Raw genomic sequence first — 19,950 nt, 5'->3', positions numbered from 1 at the left:
TCACTGTCTTTATGAGTTATTGAAGGACATGTAAGGTCACTTAATAAACAACAGCTTAGTTTTCCTCACCGTTAGATGAAACAACAAAGAGAGTCTTGAGGCAACAGAAATGCCAGCAGATTTATTGTGGCACACACTTTTGAGGTCTAGATGATTCTTCTTCGAGATGCAGGAAGACGTGTCCTGGGCTGTCAGTTACATATCATCAATTAATTTGTATGCTGCCTTTCCACAGTCAAAACTATGCTCAATGAGGCTACAACATGAAAAGATTTACATAATTGCAAATTTAACAAAAGTAGGCATATTGTAAGCAATATGGGCAAAAACGAACAAAAGGCCAGGAAGGCGAGGGCAGAAGTGGACTTGGGATATTTCTAGGCAAATGTATACCAGGTATGACTATGCTCATCATTTATAATGGGTGATCTGATACAACTTTCCTCACTTTTGCAGTACCAGCAATGGGAAAAAATTCATGGTCTTGAATAAGGTAAGAATAGAGTCAGATTAACTGATAAACTCTAGTTTAAATAAATTCTGAAAGATGTTAGGAAAGACTTGTTTGCTGCTTTGTTGTTCATACTCTTAGGACAGGAGCACAGGAGATGCTCTGTGGCCTCAATAAATATGCAAGCATTCCCTTAAAATATTAAAATTTGCATTTGCTAATTATCCCTGAGGCTCTACTTTTATGCACACCTAACAGGGAGCAAGTCCCATTGAAAACTTATTTTTTTAGTAAATGTTGAGTTATGCTTTGGAGCTTTAGTTGGTCAGACACTACTGAGATGTGGCATCTTATGAGATACTAATAATCCTCTTTGAACTGAGTTTTCAGTCACAGTAGCATTTATCATGGAGAAAGTACAATTAATTATCAAATGTTGTGCTAATTAATGTGCAGGAGTATTTAGCCTTGCCCTTCTGCCTTCCTGAGGTGGCTCTTGCTGTAGATTTTCTTTGATCTGTTGCCTTTCCCCCCAAAAAAACATTTTTTAAAGCCATTTTTGCTTCTTTTACTGATTACTGACATGCAGAATGCCAGGTCTCTGCAGGGTAATAAAGGCATGATGAAGAGAGAGCTCACACACTCAGGTCCAGAAAGATATTGGGAAAAACACCCACCATCTGGAAAGATAAATTGGATTTTCTGAATGTAGCGTGGTGTTGGAATCAAAGGGCTTTTTCTGATGTGAATTCCTGGAGAAAACCAAACACTTGCCTGCTTTTCAGCTGATTTGGGTGAACTTTTGCCAAGTATTATCAGTCTGGGTCTGTGAAGAAAAACCTTCAAGCAGTGGGCAGAAAAGAACCGATAAACTTCACCCCACTTTCCCCACTTATGGTCCTGTTTACAATGCCAACAGGATCATAAAACCAAACAAGTGAGTAGTCAATAACGTAGGCTGTTTGGCGTAATATTTATTTAACGTGGGGGAAGTATATTGCAAGCAGATACGCTTGCAGCTCATTTTCAGTGGCATTTGGAAAATGTTTAACAAAACTTTACACATGAGTATAGCAGGCATGGGGAACCTATGGCTCCCTAAATGTTGCTGGACCCCAGTTGTCATCAGTCGCAGCCTCCAGGACCAACGGTCAGGGATGATGGGACCTATAATTCTCAGCATTTGCAGGGCCACTGGTTCCCTGGGCTATAGACTTTGGGCGCAGTCCTGCTTTTCTTCAACTGAAAAATCTGGGAGAGGCTGTGCATTCTGTTGTCAATTTTCACAAGCTAAATTGCAGTAGTGGAACATTTGCCAAATTTTGAATTTGTTTCAGCTCTTTTAATCACATGGATCTAAAATGTTTTTCTTTTGGCTTGATTGTGCTGAGTTTGTGTAAGGTAAATAACCCCTGGACAGTTAAATACACATCTCTCTTTCCTTTGCTAAACAACACTGTGTCTTGCGAGCAACCCAGGTTCATCCCATAAAAAAGATTAGTGAAGTGGACAATAAGTCCCACTCATGGCATGTTGGGACAATGAGCTCAACATTTTGGGTGATCTTTGCCCCTTCTTGAAAGGCAAAGGAACGTGAGCCAGTGTGGTGGTGATGATTTCTAGGGGGGAAACGTGAGTCTCTGAAAGCTAAGAGCAACATGAAGAGAGATAAAAAGACTTAAATCTGGGACACACATGTCTACTGGGATAAGGGAAATAGTTCTGCTAGCCTTTGCTTTTCATGAAAAGATGTCATGGAGGCTGGTTCAAGCATAGCGATTTGGGTATGTGCACACGCACCCATGCTCTGTATCTGAGGTAACATGTGGTGCCAGTGCTGTGTATACACATAACTGTACATATTTATGCCAGATTCATATAGTTCTTCCCAGGGCCTGCTTTTTCCTGTAAGACCTATTGCAGTTGTTAAGAGTCGTCAACAGGCTCATCACAGCTATCTGCCAATCACCCATTCCCACCACCCTTCTGAGTAATACCCCTCCCCACCTTCTCACTATATAGAAGGGTCTGGTAACTTCTGTTTCAGTGTATCTGAAGAAGTGTGCATGCACACGAAAGCTCATACCTAGAACTAACTTAGTTGGTCTTTAAGGTGCTACTGGAAAGAATCATCAATTGGTTTTTCTTCCCCACTTTCAGGCCTGCCCAGATTGCGGATTGCCCCCTCCCAAACTGAATGCAGTGCACCAGCCATTTATAGCAGCCTAGCAGGGGACTGATATATTTTCTATTTTTGCATCCTGCTGGGAACCTCGAAAACACAGGCAAAATATGTAGTTGGCGAGCTTTGGTGTGTCACAAGTTGTGCAAGTTTAAACTAGTGACTGATTCAGCATTTCCAGATTTGCTAAAGAAAAGAAACTATGTGTTCATTCTTCTGAATTCATCTGCGGCTTTCTGCATTTGGGAGCATCTCGTGTGTGTGTTTTACTTGTAGCTCATAGTATTTCCAACTGAGTCATTGTGAAGGCAGTGTCAAATAATCAGACGGACAAGTGAAATACGTATTCCTTCTGCAGTAACTGCCACAGGGGTTGAGGAACTTACTATTGATGGGCTGAAAGTACACTACAGGTTGTAAAAACTACAAGTTAAGGAAATTTCCTCTGATTATTGCTTTCATATATGCCAAAAGTATCAGTTCCATTAATATTATGAACTTTGGGTTTCTCACTGTACTTAGAAATTAATTCATTTACAATGTAGCAGTGAAGAAATTCTTTACACTTATGGATATTACTTTCATAATTAATTTAATGTAATATCTGTAGGTTGGAGATTCAGAGAAGAAGTGCAGACTGAGATAGAGATACTTTGGGTGCCCACATTCCACCACCTCTTGCAGCTCACAAAAGACTTCTCATTCTGTCTCTATTTAGGAGAACCATTGCATTTTTTTACCTGGTTCTCTGACTGACTGAAAAGAAGCAAGGGTATAACTTGCTCCCTGTTTCTCTCTCTCTCTCTCTCTCTCATTGCCCTTTCCTTCCGAATGCTGAGATGGGTTAGGAAAAAGTTGGGCACTCTCCTGTGACCCATTTTGGAAAAAGCGAGCTCCCCCCACCCCGAAGGAAGAATGTAAAGTTGCCACGTGTGCATGAGAAGGAATGAAAACAAAGCTGGTGTTTTGAGAAGGAGAGAGAGAAACCTTCATGAACCTATTTGGCTGCTGGCTCTCTCTCTCTCAGGGGATCTGATAATGAGGGGATTCCTGATTGGAAAGGCTTAAGCTGTTTGCCTCTTCTGATGGTTATATAATGGTAAAGAAAATATCTGAAAATGTTGTAAGTCTCCAGAGATCTCTCCTTCTGAAAGACACGATCCCTGAATCAGCACCATCCCTGGAACTTCTCTCTGCTTGGGGAAAAGGCGAGTGTGCAATGTTTCTGCACATCAGCTCTCTTAGATTAAGCAAAATGATGCAGCAATAGTCACTTTTCTCAAAACTATAGCAAGATAGCACAAGAAGCCACATTTCCTCTTCCCCTTCACTTTGTTCTTTGTTAGCATAATTTGCTATTTTGTGATGGTAAAATAGATCCCTCAAGCTCTAGGGAGCAGTTTGTGTCTAGATCACAATACATGTAGCATCTCTCTATACAATCCATCCAAGGTAAAATGGTTCTGTTCAGCAACCCCCTGCTGATATTTTTTATTCCAGAGAAATGGGTTTGTCTTTGTTCAGCTGCGTCTCACTCAGCTTGTCAGAAAAAGAAATCATATCCACTGCATCTTCCATGTGGCTCCCCTCCCCCCCCCCATTTCTAAAAAGGTTTTCTCTCTCCTCCTCTTTCTCCTATCCGAAGTTTGAAAATATTTTCCTCTTTAGAGTCTTTGTTTCTGGCAGCTCCCATCCTGCTTCCCCAGCATTTGAAATCTGCAGAAGATCACAAGGCCACCTCCACCTCACCTTTCATCCTGCCTCCTGCAGCTCTTTCTTCTCCCACTGTACATCAACAGGTGCCCTTGTAACTAAAGGACTGAAATCAAAGCAGGGAGCAAAACCACCTTCTTTTCTACTCCTGGACTTTGTAATCGTCCAGCGTTGGCACCAGTTTACCACTACAAATTCCATCCACACAACTCCAGGGGTTAGGTTATTGCACTCTATATGTTGTTGCTCAGAGTACCAACTGCTTTCTCTCTGTGGAATATGGCTGCAAGAGGTTGGGTTTATATGAACTTGGAACATAGGGTGAAATTGTTCCTGGACTGTATTGCAGGTGAGGGATCAGACAGCTGGACCCTTTAGCATAATTTCCTCTACATAGAAAGGTAGGAGATAGAGAAATAATTCTGGTCTAGTCTTCTCCCTGACACGCTAGTTTTCTATTTATATGGATTTTTTTTTTGGAGGGGGGGTCATATGTGGAGCATTAACACATACAATACCATACACGCAGTGTGAAGTGGTACAGTCCATTTACAACATGATGTACTGCTTGTTTAGTGGCTCACTGGCTCCTTAATCTGAAATAGTCATGTCTTCCCACTGGTTCTGGATCTATGACTCCAGGCATGATTCCAGCCACACCAAGGGTCAGCAAGAATCATATCTTTGAATAGGCAAGGAAATGTCTACAAGTTGAAATTTATTTTTATTAAACAGTTTGAGTGCTGTTGTGTTCAATTCCTGCTCGCAGGCTGGCCATTGTGAGAGCAAGACGTTGGTTTAGATGGGCTCATTTATTTGGTACTCCATCCAGACTCTTATGTTCTGGGGAATTACAAATGGCTTACACACATATCTCTGATAAACTGAACTGGGCCAGGAACTTTTTCTGGCCTTCTTTCCCTTTTTGTTATTAAATTATAATTGCCATGGACTAGTGAAACTCATTTTCTTGAGAGATTTTGAAGACTAGAAAGACTGTATTGTGTTCAAAATGATGGCATGTATGACAATCTTCCCCATGGATCAATCTGTTTCACAGCTCTCTAGTTACCTTTGATCATTTCAAAAGGTAGAGACACATCCACATTCTTCAAGATCTTTGATTTTGAGCCCTTGTGTTGTGCTTAGTTCTTAGGAAAGATTGTCAAATGGTCAAAAGGCCAGAAACTGGTCAAAGTTAAGCCCTTCTCTGATGTCACTGTGTTAGCTCTGTGCTCCACCATATGCAGGGAATATTAAGTTGGGCTGTGATTGATGTTAAACACTGTAGGAAGTAAGGGCATTCTTCAGCCATGTGATTCGTTTCTTGCTTGATTTGAGTTCCTGATGCTCTCTTGCAGGAGTTTCACCTACTTCTGTTCAGCTATAGATGCTTTGTCACAAGAGCCATTTCTCCAGTGAGGGTTAACTGTTGCTGATTAAATATCAATACCCTATTCTTAATCTTAATATGTGATGCTAGGTAAAAAAAAATATTTTTATTTCTCCTGTATTTCTAATGTTTGAAACCCCTAAGTTCATTATGCTAAATTCTTTAACAACGAGTCTTTACCAAAAACTAACATAGTTATTATGGCCATGGTCACCTCATCTGATGCATGATGTCCAAACTAAAATTGGCATGTATGTATAACACCGGTCCTGAAACATCTACATTGGCTCCCAATATGTTTCTGCGCATAATTCAATGTGTTGGTGCTGACCTTTAAAGCCCTAAATGGCTTCCGCCCAGTATATTTGAAGGAGTGTCTCCACCCCCATTGGTCAGTCCAGACACTAAGGTCCTTCTCTGAGGGCCTTCTGGCGGTTCCCTCACTGCGAGAAGTGAGATTACAGGGAACCAGGCAGAGGGTCTTCTCAGTAGTGGCACCCTCCCTGTAGAACAACCTCCTGTCAGATGTCACGGAGATAAAGAACTATCCGACTTTTACAAGACATCTGAAGGCAGCCCTGTATAGGTAGGTTTTTAATGTTTGATGTGTTACTGTGTTTAATTTGTTGGAAGCCTCACAGAGTGGCTGGGGTAAACTGAGTCAGATGGGTGGCAAGCAAGCAAGCAAACAAACATGATACTGACTCTCAGATAATGGTATTGCTCCAAGTAAACCCCCCCCCCAATCTCCATTCTACAGCACTCCTGCACCGGCTGATCTGTGCTTTCTGCCTCTGAGCTTTCTGTTCTATTACTCTTAATGCATACTGGGTCCTGGGAGAAGGGTGGGGGGTGAGGAATGCTTTCCAAAGACACTGAGTGTCAGCTGTCTCTCCCCTGGTGCTTCTTCTTCCTGCTGCTCCCCCAATATTTTCCAGCTTCTCCCCTCTGCAGCCTCTGAACTATGACCTTCTGCAAACCACTGTTCTAAATCTATACTGTCCTGGGAAGGTTCAGAAAGGGGGAGGCGATCCACACCATTCCTCTTCAGTACAGTCCCTGACACTTGTATGGCTTTGAGAAGTTCGTGGAGGATAGGTTTGCTATGCTTTTACTCCCATGGCTTATGGACAAAGACACTGAATGATCTGTGAATGAGTACCAGATGTTTGGGACAAACATCGGAGGACAGTCATCTCCATCAATCGCTGCTTGTGAGCACCCAGAAGCATCTGGCTGGTTGCTGTTTGGAACAGAGTGCTGGACTTGGTTGGGTAGGAACATAAAAGGCGGGCAGGTGCCTTTTCAACCAAAGCTGGAGATGGCAGGATTGAACCCGGGACTCTCTTCATGCAAAGCAGATGTTGTACCACCGAGCTGTGACCTTTCTGAGGTTTCTTCTGATCCAACCAAACAGCAAAATCTTAGACCTTTTAAACAAGGATATCTCTATTCAAATCAAGTAACCTTCTGATGTCTGCAAGAATCCCCCTGGCGTTTGGTCTCTTCAGAGATTTAAAAATCTTTTATTTCTGAAGACAGAGGTTGCTGTCTCTAGTTGCTATGTTTTGCTCTAAGGATGAAAACCAGGATGATTTTTCCTCCACTCAATAACTCCTCAGAGACTGCTTGCTGCTGCTTTTCAGTAACACCATGAGATGTTTGCTAGATCTTAGCGTTTAGCTGTTGACTCATTGGTTCAAACCTGCAGTTATTGAAGAAGGCGATGATGCATTTAATTTTTTTTTTAAAAATCTGATAAAGAATAACTTTTGATTTAGAGTTCTCTCCCCCCCTTTAGTTACATTATTTTTAAACTGAAGGGTTTATTTCAGAGCACCTGTGAGGGGCTCACATGGTGGAATTGCTTCCCTGTGGTAAAGAAGCAAACCTCTCTGAACCCAGGAAACTAGCCTATTAAGCAGAAGACAAGGTGAAATCTCTTCTCTGCACAGTTTTCTCTGCGCAGGAGTTTAAATACTAGATATGGAAAAACAATCCTTCAACATAAGTGCTGGAGCCCAGTTTTACATACATTTGTTTGTATGTATGACATCTCATGGATGCCAATGGAATATACCGTAATTTTTGCTCTATAAGACTCACTTTTTCCCTCCTAAAAAGTAAGGGGAAATGTGTGTGCATCTTATGGAGTGAATGCAGGCTGCGCAGCTATCCCAGAAGCCAGAACAGCAAGAGGGATTGCTGCTTTCACTGCACAGCGATCCCTCTTGCTGTTCTGGCTTCGGGGATTCAGAATATTTTTTTTCTTGTTTTCCTCCTCCAAAAACTAGGTGCGTCTTGTGGTCTGGTGCATCTTATAGAGCGAAAAATACGGTATATCTCCAGCATGTGACCATTAGCACTTAGAAGTGCACCTAAGTCCCCTTTATTCAAAGCACCAGTCCTTAATGGTGTATAGTATTGATGTTGATTATGCAAGAGGTTTTTTATTCTCTTGCTTCTCATTAAACTTGATCAGATCTTTCTGGCGTTTCTTTTTTTTTACATATTAGAGGGAGGGAGGGAGGCAATTAGTTTACAATCTACACTTCAGCTGTTCAGTTTTCAAAACACTTCCTTTGGAATCGGTGTGTTAGTCAGTGAATAAATCAACAATTACAGCTTTGAATTTTTAAACATGGAATAACAAGAGGATTCTAACTAACTAGGTATCTCCATGGAGTAGATCTACTGAAATGTGAACCACAAAGACGTGCCAGGAAGTGGATCTATTGTAGCTGTCCTCTGAAATTTGGATTTCGAGTCCCATGTTACATTGGAGCTTTTGATATATATATATTTTATTGATGGTTACTCTGAAACATTACAAACAGCAAATGATGTGGGATGATGATCCACTTATGGAAATACAACACTGAATTTAAGGCCAGGTTAACTGTTAGTCTCAGTCAGATCCAACATTCAGCTAAAATAAAGAGCTTTTTTGTTTTATTATCACTGAACATTGGCAAACTGTTCTATTACAATATGGTTTTTATCAACATATGCAAATATTTTAGGCAATATGAAAATCTCAACCAGTTAGTATCTATCAAATATCAATCTATTCCTTATGGAGGGTCAGAAAACACATTTCATTTACAACGTTCACAAACTAGAAGCATAAAACTGCTCATTAGAAACACACAATTCCCAAAGGGAAATAAACCCTTTACAAAATACAGTGAGTCACACAAACCATTATCTAATACAAATTCCTTCAGAAACACAAGTTTTTTACAAAGATCTCTGTGACAATTTCAACATCACAATGAAAGTAGATTTTTTTTATAAAAAACAAAACAAAACTTCATGTACAGTTTAGGATTAGTTTGGAAGAAATCCAGATGAATGAATATGTACAGAAAGAAACTTGGTTCAATGTAAATCTGTCAGGTAAATTATATTTGCTGAAAACACTGCTTAAATTGAAATGTAATATTGCCTGGTGAATGAAATCTTAATCTTTTTCTCTCTTTATAGTCTCATTAGGCTTCATTCTTATATCTGTGTGAACTCATACTATAAAAAACATTTAAAATATGCACCCAGGCAATTCCAATTCTGTGACCTGCACAAATTATACAATCTCCTGAATACTTTATATCATTTATTCCATTTCACATATTGGATTATGGTTTTCCTAGACCTGGGATGTGGTAATAACCTTGGCAGAGTCCTGAAGCCCACCATCTCAAACAGTCTTATTCAGCCAATCCTCCGGCTTTTGAGATTTCAGCAGTTATAACCCGTGTGTTTTCAAGCATATCTTCTCAGCCATAAGTGTCCTTGGCCCCGACCACAGTTGCCAATGATGTGCAGTGGGGGCAAGGAAATGCACTACATGAAGTGCCTGATCCACGCAGCACAACATGGCTGGGGAGGTAGGCGGCTTGTGAAATTTGGCACAGGGGTACAATCCCAGTGGAGAATGGTTTTAACCCAGTGTATAGAAGCTTGGAGTGGCATTTTCTGTGTTTTACTCTATTCCATTCTAATGCTGCTCCAAATGAAAAGTGGTGACTTGGGAGTTTATTGGAGAAAATATGTTGCTTAAGAAGGATAGTTCAGAGACCCAGTTTAAGTCAGCAGTGCACCTTCACTGTGGTAGCTCACTGCAGCCTTATTAAGAACTGGCTGAACGTGTCCTTGGAGGTGAAATAGGATGCACATCTGCATCTAAGGCTACTGTGCTCATGTGGGACCAGTTGCCGGCAACTGCAGCTACACAGCCTGCCAGAGTACAGTACAGCCAACTACTTTGCTCAGGTTGACGTGTTCCAGGAGAATGAATACAAGAAGACTGCTTTGGAGTGGGCAACACCTAAATCAATTCAAAAAGAGAATGTGTTCTAAGTTAAATTAAGCCTGAATTCTGAAGAAGCGTAAACTGACAAATGGTAACTTTGTGCCCATCAATGCCAACAGAATTTGCATCCTGACAACACTGTACAGTCATACCTCGGGATAAATACGCTTCAGGTTGGGCGCTTTTGGGTTGCGCTCCGCGGCAACCTGGAAGTAACGGAGCATGTTACTTCTGGGTTTTGCCTCTTGTGCTTGCGCAGACGGTCAAAATGACATCATGCACAGAAGTGGCGAAATGCGACCCACGCACATGCGTCTTGCGTTCCATTCGGGATGCAAACGGTGCTCCGGAACAGATCCCGTTCACATCCCGAGGTACCACTGTATTGTATCCCACCAGAGGCTTGATAGACCCACATTTGTCTGGGTCTACAAATGTGGGGTCAAAAGGGAATTATCGACATGGCTGAATTTGTCATAGTAGATTGCATGTAGCTCAGGGCTGCCCTTCTGTATAGCAATGAGATGCTATGCTGTGTTAATACTATGCACGTTGTGACAGATCCATTGAAAGGCTAAGTGGCTGTTGTGGCTATGAAGAATGCAGAACTGCTCCTTGCCTCAGAATCCGAGGGCAAAGAACAGCAGGGTATCTGACCTTCTAACACAACCTTTGCCAACCTTCTGCCCTCTGGGTGTTTTGGACCACAACTCCCATCAGCTGTCACTTCTGCATGACAAACCCCCCTCTTCTACCCATCAGTTAAAGGTATGCATTTTTATTCTCCTCTGCACAAGATTATAGTGGGCAGACAGGATTTCTGATGGGATGAGAAGTGGAAGGAGTAGGTTTGCTCCAAAACCAGAGGTATATCATCTTCACAGCAAAGAAGATAAACAGAATATCAAGGCAACCTGGGCACAGAATTCCCCCCAAGTAGATTCTGCTCTTGACTACACAATGCTGCATATCCTAATGCTTAAAATATTAATGCCTTTTTGAGAGAGTGTTTTCCATTCTTATCCCACACCTTCAGATGTATTGGGGGAAACCCTTTCTAGAAAACAGCTCAGAGGCAGTGGTGATTTGAAAACCTTTGTCAACTCTATCCATCAGAGCGCTACATCGCTGGCTGTGGAAATAAAACATCCAGTCTGAAAGGCTGTACCAAGGACCTGCAAAGTCAGGCCCCCTTAAGAGTTGGCTGACTGTGAGGGGATCATGGCTCATGTCTGAGCTGCTACATGTCTAGGGCAACAGCAGGCGTGGTGTCCCTAGGAAAGCTGGAGGAACTGTGCTCTCTTCTTGTATCATATGCTTCCCTGTCAAGAGAAAAACAGGAACCAGCTCACTCTTTGATGTTCTTGCTGTATGTGGAAGAGGACCCCATGGCGCTTGTTGAGCAATTGACAGCATACACTGCATGTATAAGGTTCTGGGTTCAATCCCTGTACTGCAGTGATTGGCTGAGCTGCCTGAATACTAGGTTGGCAGAAAGGCATTGGAAATGTGGAACAGCTGTAGTATGGGCCATAACTATGGGGAATTGGAAATTAAGGATGGGGACTTGGAGAGGGAGTGGTCTAGGGGAATGCCAGAAGGAGGTGTTTATGAGCGGAAAGAGGCAGAGAAGAACAGTCAACGTGGCTAGGACTGGCAGAGGTGAGGAATCAGAAATGGACTGGAAATAATCAGCCAAATCTTGGGCTGCTAGCCTCTGGTCTCCAGTTAAAGGCTGTTGGGTAGCTAAGCTGGATATACTCTTGCACGGAGCTTGATATGCCGTACTAGACAGACCACTATTCTGATGAAGCATAAGGCAGTTTTCTAAATATTGTATCCTGGACTAACCAATATTACAAAGATAATGTTTATGGACTTTTCCAGTTGTGTGCGCGATCGCTGGTTATGCAACCTCCTCCTTCTGTCCACTATATTTCTGCAGGGAAACAACCAATAGTTTCCTCCCAAATGTAAAAGCACAAAGTGAAATGCTTTCCTTTTGAAAAGGCATCTCTAGAGAAGGCCTAATAATAATAAATGAGCAAACAGAGAGTGTTTTCCTGATACTGAATTGTCAACTAGCAACAGTGTGTGCTTTGCTGTACGTTAAGTCATGGTGCCTAATGGAGTTTTGTAAGAACGACCTATAAAACATTGCCATAGCTTCACATTATATCCCCTTCCATTAAACACGCAAGATGCTTCAGAATGCACAATATTTGACCACTGCCACACTTCTTAGCAAGAGCATCTCGGCTGTCCTGGAAGGCTGTCATCAAGTTTCTGAGGGGGAGGTAATTCCTAAGGCCAGTTAAAGGGAAATAGTACCTTAAAAACAAAGGAATTGGACTATGAAAACCTCATTTATCAGAGGGCAACAACTATTTTATTGCTTTAAATTATTACAAGTGGTGCTATTTGTCTTAGATTCTCTTCCCCCCCCCCCCACTTGGTGTCAAGAAGGAAGAGGTTGTGCCTTCCTCTTAATTCCGCAATAGAGGCCACTTGGTGTGCTCAGAAACATGACATTGATGCTTGACATCTTGTCATGGAGAAAAATGGTAAGATTACATAATCTAAAACGAGTGCTGTCCTTCCTTCTGGCTCCGAAAAAGGGCTCACTTGTGTGTGTGTGTGTGTGGGGGGGGATAAGAGAAAATAATTCAAACTGAACTATATCTACCATATTGTGACAACACTCACTAGAGAACTTTGGAAAACACCAATTTAATGGATGGGGAAGGCAAATAAAGCATATCTACCAAAGGTTCATACTGTAGTCTATGCCTATTCCCAGCTTGGGTTTCCACTAGAGCAACTTGTTTTTCACTTCAGTAAGCATCCCCCGCAATAGCTTTGTCTCTCCCCAATAAGCAAAGTTCTCCACAGGTATTGCTTGCATGCCATTTTCTCACAGCCATTTCTCCTTATCACCCACTTGACACAGTGATGGTTCTCTCCAGGCAAGTAGACATCTCTTGGTTGGGCCATTTTCCTTCATCATTCACTCAGATTTCTTCCCCCTTCTGGGACTGAAGTTGCTGCTCTTCTTGGACTGTAATCTTACCTCTCCCATCTTGAGGCACATCAAAATATTTTTCTGGAAAATATATACATATATAGCAAACACATCATTGCCAGCATAATTTACATCCAAAATGCTTAAGAGAAAAAACAGAACAAAACCCAAAACTCAGATTTTTTCAAAGCATATTTCAAAATGTATGTTTTCCACGTGCCTAGACACACTAACAAAATTGAATTCTGGAACTACAGTTCCCATCATTGAATGAATGTCAGTACACCTATTGTGCTCCTTCCTGTGCAAATTGTAGTTGATATACTGACATGCACTAAGCAATAAAGTTAATTACACCAGAATTCTACTGTTTGTACAGCTGTACAGGCACAGATCACCATGATCTTAATAAACTTATGCTTGTTGCCCTGCTGGGAATGCAAAAATGGTGGGTAGCACACGGCTCTTGGATTTTGTTCAGCTTGGTGCATAACAAGATCTGCAAGTCACAACTGTTGTCACCTGAAAGTGACACTTTATGATATTTTGGTAACATTAACAGCTGTTTATATTATCCTCTTGGTGAGGAAACATTTGTTGAATTATTTCCGCACTTCCCAGTGCTGAAAATCTGAGGACAAATAAATGGTGCTACATCCTCTGAAGCTGCAGTTCTATCCATATTTACGTGGAAACAAAGCACATTAAACTCAGCAGGTATTACTTCTGCATAAATATACAGAGGATTGGGCTGCAGAAGACAGAGCCTTAGCATGGGACATTTACCTCCCCTGTTCTACTTGTTCTCACAACACCCCACCTAAGTAAAATGTTTAAGTAGCAATAAAATCAGCAAGGCAAAAGGTGCTATGGATGTAGCAAAACGACAATAGCACATTCAGCTTAATTCATATTGCAAAACTAAGTGAATATTTATTGCAAAAAGCAAACACAATAAAACAAATTGAAAATAAAACATAACAGACGGTTCTCCCAAAATTCAAATTTAGTATGAGACAGAACTGAAGCAACTACCCAGTTTGTGTTCTCATACAGTATGCATTGTAAAGGTAAAGGGACTCCTGACCATTAGGTCCAGTCATGGCCGACACTGGGGTTGCGGCGCTCATCTTGCTTTATTGGCCAAGGGAGCCGGCGTACAGCTTCCGGGTCATGTGGCCAGCAGGACTAAGCTGCTTCTGGTGAACCAAAGCAACGCACAGAGACGCCGTTTACCTTCCCGCCGGAGCGGTACCTATTTATCTACTTGCACTGATGTGCTTTCGAACTGCTAGGTTGGCAGGAGCAGGGACCGAGCAACAGGAGCTCACCCTGTTGCGGGGATTCGAACCACAGACCTTCTGATCAGCAAGTCCTAGGCTCTGTGGTTTAACCCACAGCACCATTGTACTGTACAGTAATTGATGCTGTGTGAAATCCCGAGTCCCAGTGGCCAGCTTTCAGCACCATATCGTGGACAGCTCCATGGCTCTTCAGGCCTGTCCAGCTAAATATGACCTCTGACTAAAGATTGTTAAGGGGGAGGAGAGCCATTGTGCCGTGCCCAGTAGGGTTCCAATTGCTACTCGACCATGAATGTCACTGGGTGAGCCTGGGCCAGTCTCTATCTCTCAACCTAATCTACCTTGTAGCAAGGATAAAATCAAGGGAATAGCTATGTGTCCTGCCTTGTAAACTGTACCCCTCCCAGCCTTCCAAACAGCTCATGGGCACAAAGGTTGCCAGCTCCTGTTCTAACATAATGACATTTTAGAAAGTGGGCTAGGGAGCAAAATAATTGTTTTCTTCACCTGAAATACAAAACCAGAGGACAAACGTCTGCTACAGATTGAAAATATGAAAGTGTAGCAAGATTGAAGGGAAATGAAATGGGAAATGAATACTAGGAGAACTAGTAAATCCAGGAAGCTTATCATGTGTCTGAAGTCATTACAGTTTGGAAATAAGAGCTGGCCGCCCCCCTCCCCCAATTTCTTCGACAGTATAGGCCGGCAATGAATTTAGCATTCTGTTGACAGGGAAGGTGTTTTGCTGTAGAAATATAAATGATTTTATAGGACCTATCAATCACGTCCCCTCAATGTGGGATAAATTATTCAGGTCCCATCAAAATGATTGGCTTTTGGGAGTGAGGATCTGGCAGGGGCTCAGCACCCTGAAGAAGCAGGCAGAGTTTACGATGGGGGTGAGCAGACGCCTTGCTTGTCGGATCTACTTTGTTTTTTTACTGGAACCAAAAGAGCTACCAACCAGAGCCAGGGGCAAAAGGCAATTAAAAAGCAGGGTGACTCTGACCATAATCTGAACTTCACAGTTTCTTTTCTTAGTACCAGAATGAAGCTGAGCCCACAATGCTGGGCACCACAGTTCAAGAAGGACACTGACAAACTGGAACGTGTCCAGAGGAGGGCAACCAAAATGGTCAAAGGCCTGGAAACGATGCCTTATGAGGAACGGCTAAGGGAGCTGGGCATGTTTAGCCTGGAGAAGAGGAGGTTAAGGGGTGATATGATAGCCATGTTCAAATATATAAATGTTCAAATATATAAAAGGATGTCACATAGAGGAGGGAGAAAGGTTGTTTTCTGCTGCTCCAGAGAAGCGAACACGGAGCAATGGCTCCAAACTACAAGAAAAAAAGATTCCACCTAAACATTAGGAAGAACTTCTTGACAGTAGGAGCTGTTTGACAGTGGAATTTGCTGCCAAGGAGTGTGGTGGAGTCTCCTTCTTTGGAGGTCTTTAAGCAGAGGCTTGACAACCATATGTCAGGAGTGCTCTGATGGTGTTTCCTGCTTGGCAGGGGTTTGGACTCAATGGCCCTTGTGGTCTCTTCCAACTCTATGATTCTATGATTCTCTCATACACTCAATGGCTAATCCAAGATGTCTTCAACTCAGCAGCCTAATTTGAGGGTGTGTGTGTGTGTGTGTGTGTGTGTGTTCTCCTGCTACTGCAATTGATAACCACAGGGAATTTGATACCCTGGCCAATCTAAGAAGAGCCAGATGGATCAGAGTAATGACCAGCAACCTATTCTCACAAGTGCCTATGGGAAGCCCAAAGCAGGACCCAAGCACAGCTGCACTCTCCTCTTTTAAGGCTTTCCAAGGTGGTGGGCATCACTGCCTCTTGTCGGAGCAAATTCCACAGTTTTAACTATGAGATGTGTGCAGAAGTACTTTCTTCTGGATGTCCTAACATTTCAGCTTCACTGGATGTTCCTGAGTTCTAGCGTTATCTCTATCCACTTTCTCCACACATGCATAGAATCATAGAATCATACAGTTGGAAGAGACCATAAGGGCCATCGAGTCCAACCCCCTGCCAAGCATAGGCATAGTTTTATACTCATCTAGCATAGCTCCTCTTACCCCTCTGACTCACTACAAGTGCAGCTCTGTGGCGGTGAAAAAGGTCAACAAATGGACGTTGGATGAGGATTGGAAGAAAGTTTTTTTTTTAAAAAAACTTATTTTGGGAATTAGTGTAAAATTAATGAGTATTAGGAAAAATGTTGGAATGTAACTATTTGGCTTTAGTAGAAATGATATAAGGAGCTATGTATAAATATTAAGTTTTAAGCTTTAAGGTATTTTATGGTAAGATAAGGTTAAAATAAATTAAGGTAAACTGAACGACAGAATATAGTGAAAGATGGAAGGATTTGTTGAGTTAATTAATAGGTTAGACTGTTAAGATAAATTACCCAATAAGAATTGAGAAAGATGGAAAGAATTTGCTGAAACAAATAATTAAACTAGAATACAAAAAGGGAGGTGTGAGGAGGTCGATGAAACAAGTAAATAGAAGATAAAGATAAGGAATATTGGATCTGTGTTTTCTTTTATTGCTATTATTGTATTGGTTTTTATGTTTTTTTTAAATGTATTGTAATGTATGTTCTGTTAAATTTTTTGTTGCTTTATTTTCATTTTTTTGTAATGTTTAAACTTTTAATAAATATCTTTTTTTTTTTTAAAAAAGAAAAAAGTCAACAAATGGTTTTCTAGACTGGCCTTCAAAGCACGTTTCCCTGGCCTTGCTAACCATGAAGAATGGGGTTCTGATCTGGAATATTCACCATATATTCCTGATGTATCATCCTGACAATGGGTGAAACCTAGCTAATGTTAGGCACCCAAGAGTCCTGTGTAAACCAGTGGAACAGATTAGTCACAACTAGCGGGGCTGTCATTGGCTTTAATGAGATACATGGTGCAATCCCCAACATGCTTCCTCAAGAACAAGAACCATTGCATTCTGTAGAGCTTACTAGTGCCTACTAACTATGCTTAGGAATGCAACAATTGTCATGACTAACTTCAGCTGAACTGGAGCCCATATACTTATTCTAAGAGCTTTCTTGAACACTGATTATGCTTCACTCTTCAATAAGACAGATATACACACTGGGAACACAGTGGCCACCATGTTAGCTTGATGAAAGGAACTGGATGTTCTGTGTTGCTTTTCCATATTTCACTCATAATGAATCCCACAGCATGTGTGATGTGGTTTAATGTGCCGTGTTTCCCCCATATCACTGGCTGCCAGGGACAGAGAGATGCAAAGCATGGTGACATCACACACTGCTTTACTTGGTGTGCACAGCATGAGGATGAGAGAGCAAAGGGACACTCAATATTTAGTTCTGTCCTCAATGGCACATTCTACTAGTTGGAAATTTTGCAAGCTTGTTGTTCACAATCCTTTTACAGCAATGAATTTTGGCGCAAATAATGGCTTGAACTGTTCTAATGATAGAAATAATGTTGAGTCAGCAAGATGACTGCAGTGACTCCTTCTGTTATCACAACCGCTGGGGGAAGTGCCTCCAGGAAGTTTCTGAGCATTTCACAAATTGCAACATGCTTAAAAGCTGATCACTGTAATCAACCTATCATTTGCATTCATTTTTGACCTGTGGTTCAGCCCGAGAGAAAGCAGAGCTTGTTTTGGGCTCAGCCAGTAAAGCGAGATGAGCGCGCAACCCCAGAGTTGTCCGCGACTGGACCTAACGGTCAGGGGTCCCTTTACCTTTACCAAATTATTATGGGCCCATGTTGCTTTCTCTGGTGGGCTATATGCAAATCCAGAAGACCAAGGGATCACACAACCGCAGTTCGAAGTGGGAAAAGGATGCAGCTCACCGTAGATCGTCAGCTTTGTGTGCAGAAGGAATGAGATTCAATATGCAGCATCTTCAGATCGGGCTGCAAATGTGTCCTGCCTGTATCTCTGGAAGGCGGCTGCCAGCGAGTGTGGCCAACCCTCAGCTGGATGGCCCAATGCTTTGACTCTGTATAAACTTGTGCCCGGATTGTGTCACATCAAATTACAGGTATGTGCTCACTTGACCGTATTAATCCCCACAAACCTTACATGTTGAAAATGAACATGTCAAAGAGAGGCCTAGACTAGAACCCTTGACCCCAATGTCTAGCTTTTATAAGGAGAATTTATTATTATTAGTATGGAGGGGCATTCATTGATGCGAACATGCAGTGGAAGGTGGTGCAGCCCAGAAAGATTTCTAATCTAAGTGAGGCATAAGTCTTTGATGTGACAGGATGTCAGCTCTTGATGCAAATAATGTGTTGGCATCGTGTTTAGTAAATAGGGTTTTCTGTCATAGGAGACCTTGGGATGTTATTAAACTAGAACAAATATTATCCACTGGTCCTGCTTAGCAATGAGGATTATTACAGATTTTCAGAATGTGTTCATCAAAAAGAACCTGTTAAAACAGGTGTCCTTTTAGCATTTTTGGAGTGCTTTTATGCCAGATTTTGAGTTCGCACTGAGCAACCAATTAAACCAGAACAGAGTGTGCTCACAAAATACTAGAGGCTTTAAGAGAGAATGCTGTCAAGCATGGGTGTGCAAAAAAGCCTTCTTTTGGACTCTTACCTGGTATGCTCATTAAGGCAGGCAGGCAGGTATCAAAACCAGGCTTAAATGTTAGTCAAGGAAAACTACCGCCAGCTACCCCAGCGGTTTCACTTGATACTGCTTCTGTATCAAACCTACAATTCCTTCAAATGCACTGTGTGAAATTGTATACACCGACAGCAAACTCATTTTCTGAGTGTCTACCCTTATGTAGCCAAACCAGAACAAACCCCACACAAGACAGTAGGAGGTGCCTTGGTGGCCTGCCAGTTTGAAGAAGTATAATTCTCTCCCCCCCCCAAAAAAAAACAGCCTCTAAACTGCATGCTCAGTGGGCATGGAAAACTGAATGACTGTTGCGGGGGGGGGGGGGGGAGGGATGAAATGGAGGGGCTGCAAAGCTGCAAAGGAGCAAATCCCACTTGTAATAGTCCACCTTCAGTGTTCTTCAACCTTAGGTCCCCAGATGTTCTTGGACTACAACTTCTTTTTTATCATAATGTTATTTACAAATGTTAGCTTTTCTAACTCTGAATTTTGGAACAAACTGCCTAACTGAACAGTTCTCAGGTTGGAGGACTCGCCCAAACTGAGGGACTTTGTTTATGCAGCATCTCCACGACTATTGTGGGCTAGCTGTAAATAACCCTGAAAAAAGAGCCACAGAAATTATAATGAAAATAATAAAATAGTAATCAAAACCCTCAGCCAAACTTATTCCATCAGAATCATGGCCAAAACATCTCTACTTCTATTCCAAGGTACTGTTCCAACCAACACAAGCATGACAGTATGCAAGTAGAACTGAGGCCTTCACTGTATATTATTTACAGTGATTTAACCAACTTTTGTTGGCTGTGACTGATAACCACCCATGTGAATAAGGCTGAAGGTAGGAAAAAGCTGAAGCTGGAGAGGAGCAATTATCAATGATATTTACAGCATCATCAATGTACATGAT

The 19,950-nt window shown here is 41.9% G+C and overlaps 1 protein-coding gene across 6 annotated transcripts in view; it reads right to left on the bottom strand.

Moving 5' to 3' along the window:
- Nucleotides 1–8,525: 8,525 nt before the first annotated feature.
- The window catches only part of SHISAL1 (shisa like 1), a gene marked incomplete at its 3' end in the record, with an annotated part of 195,564 nt that continues 184,139 nt past the window's right edge, over nt 8,526–19,950 (bottom strand). For all 6 annotated transcript variants that reach the window (XM_083738973.1, XM_083738971.1, XM_083738981.1 and 3 more), the window contains one exon: nt 8,526–13,154. In XM_083738973.1, the coding sequence (XP_083595099.1) occupies nt 13,154 (1 nt within the window). The remainder of the gene's footprint in view (nt 13,155–19,950) is intronic.

This window comes from Podarcis gaigeae (assembly GCF_964106915.1).
Source record: "Podarcis gaigeae genome assembly, chromosome: 5".
Lineage (NCBI taxonomy): Eukaryota > Metazoa > Chordata > Lepidosauria > Squamata > Lacertidae > Podarcis > Podarcis gaigeae.
This window is presented reverse-complemented; position numbering and strand designations above follow the sequence as displayed.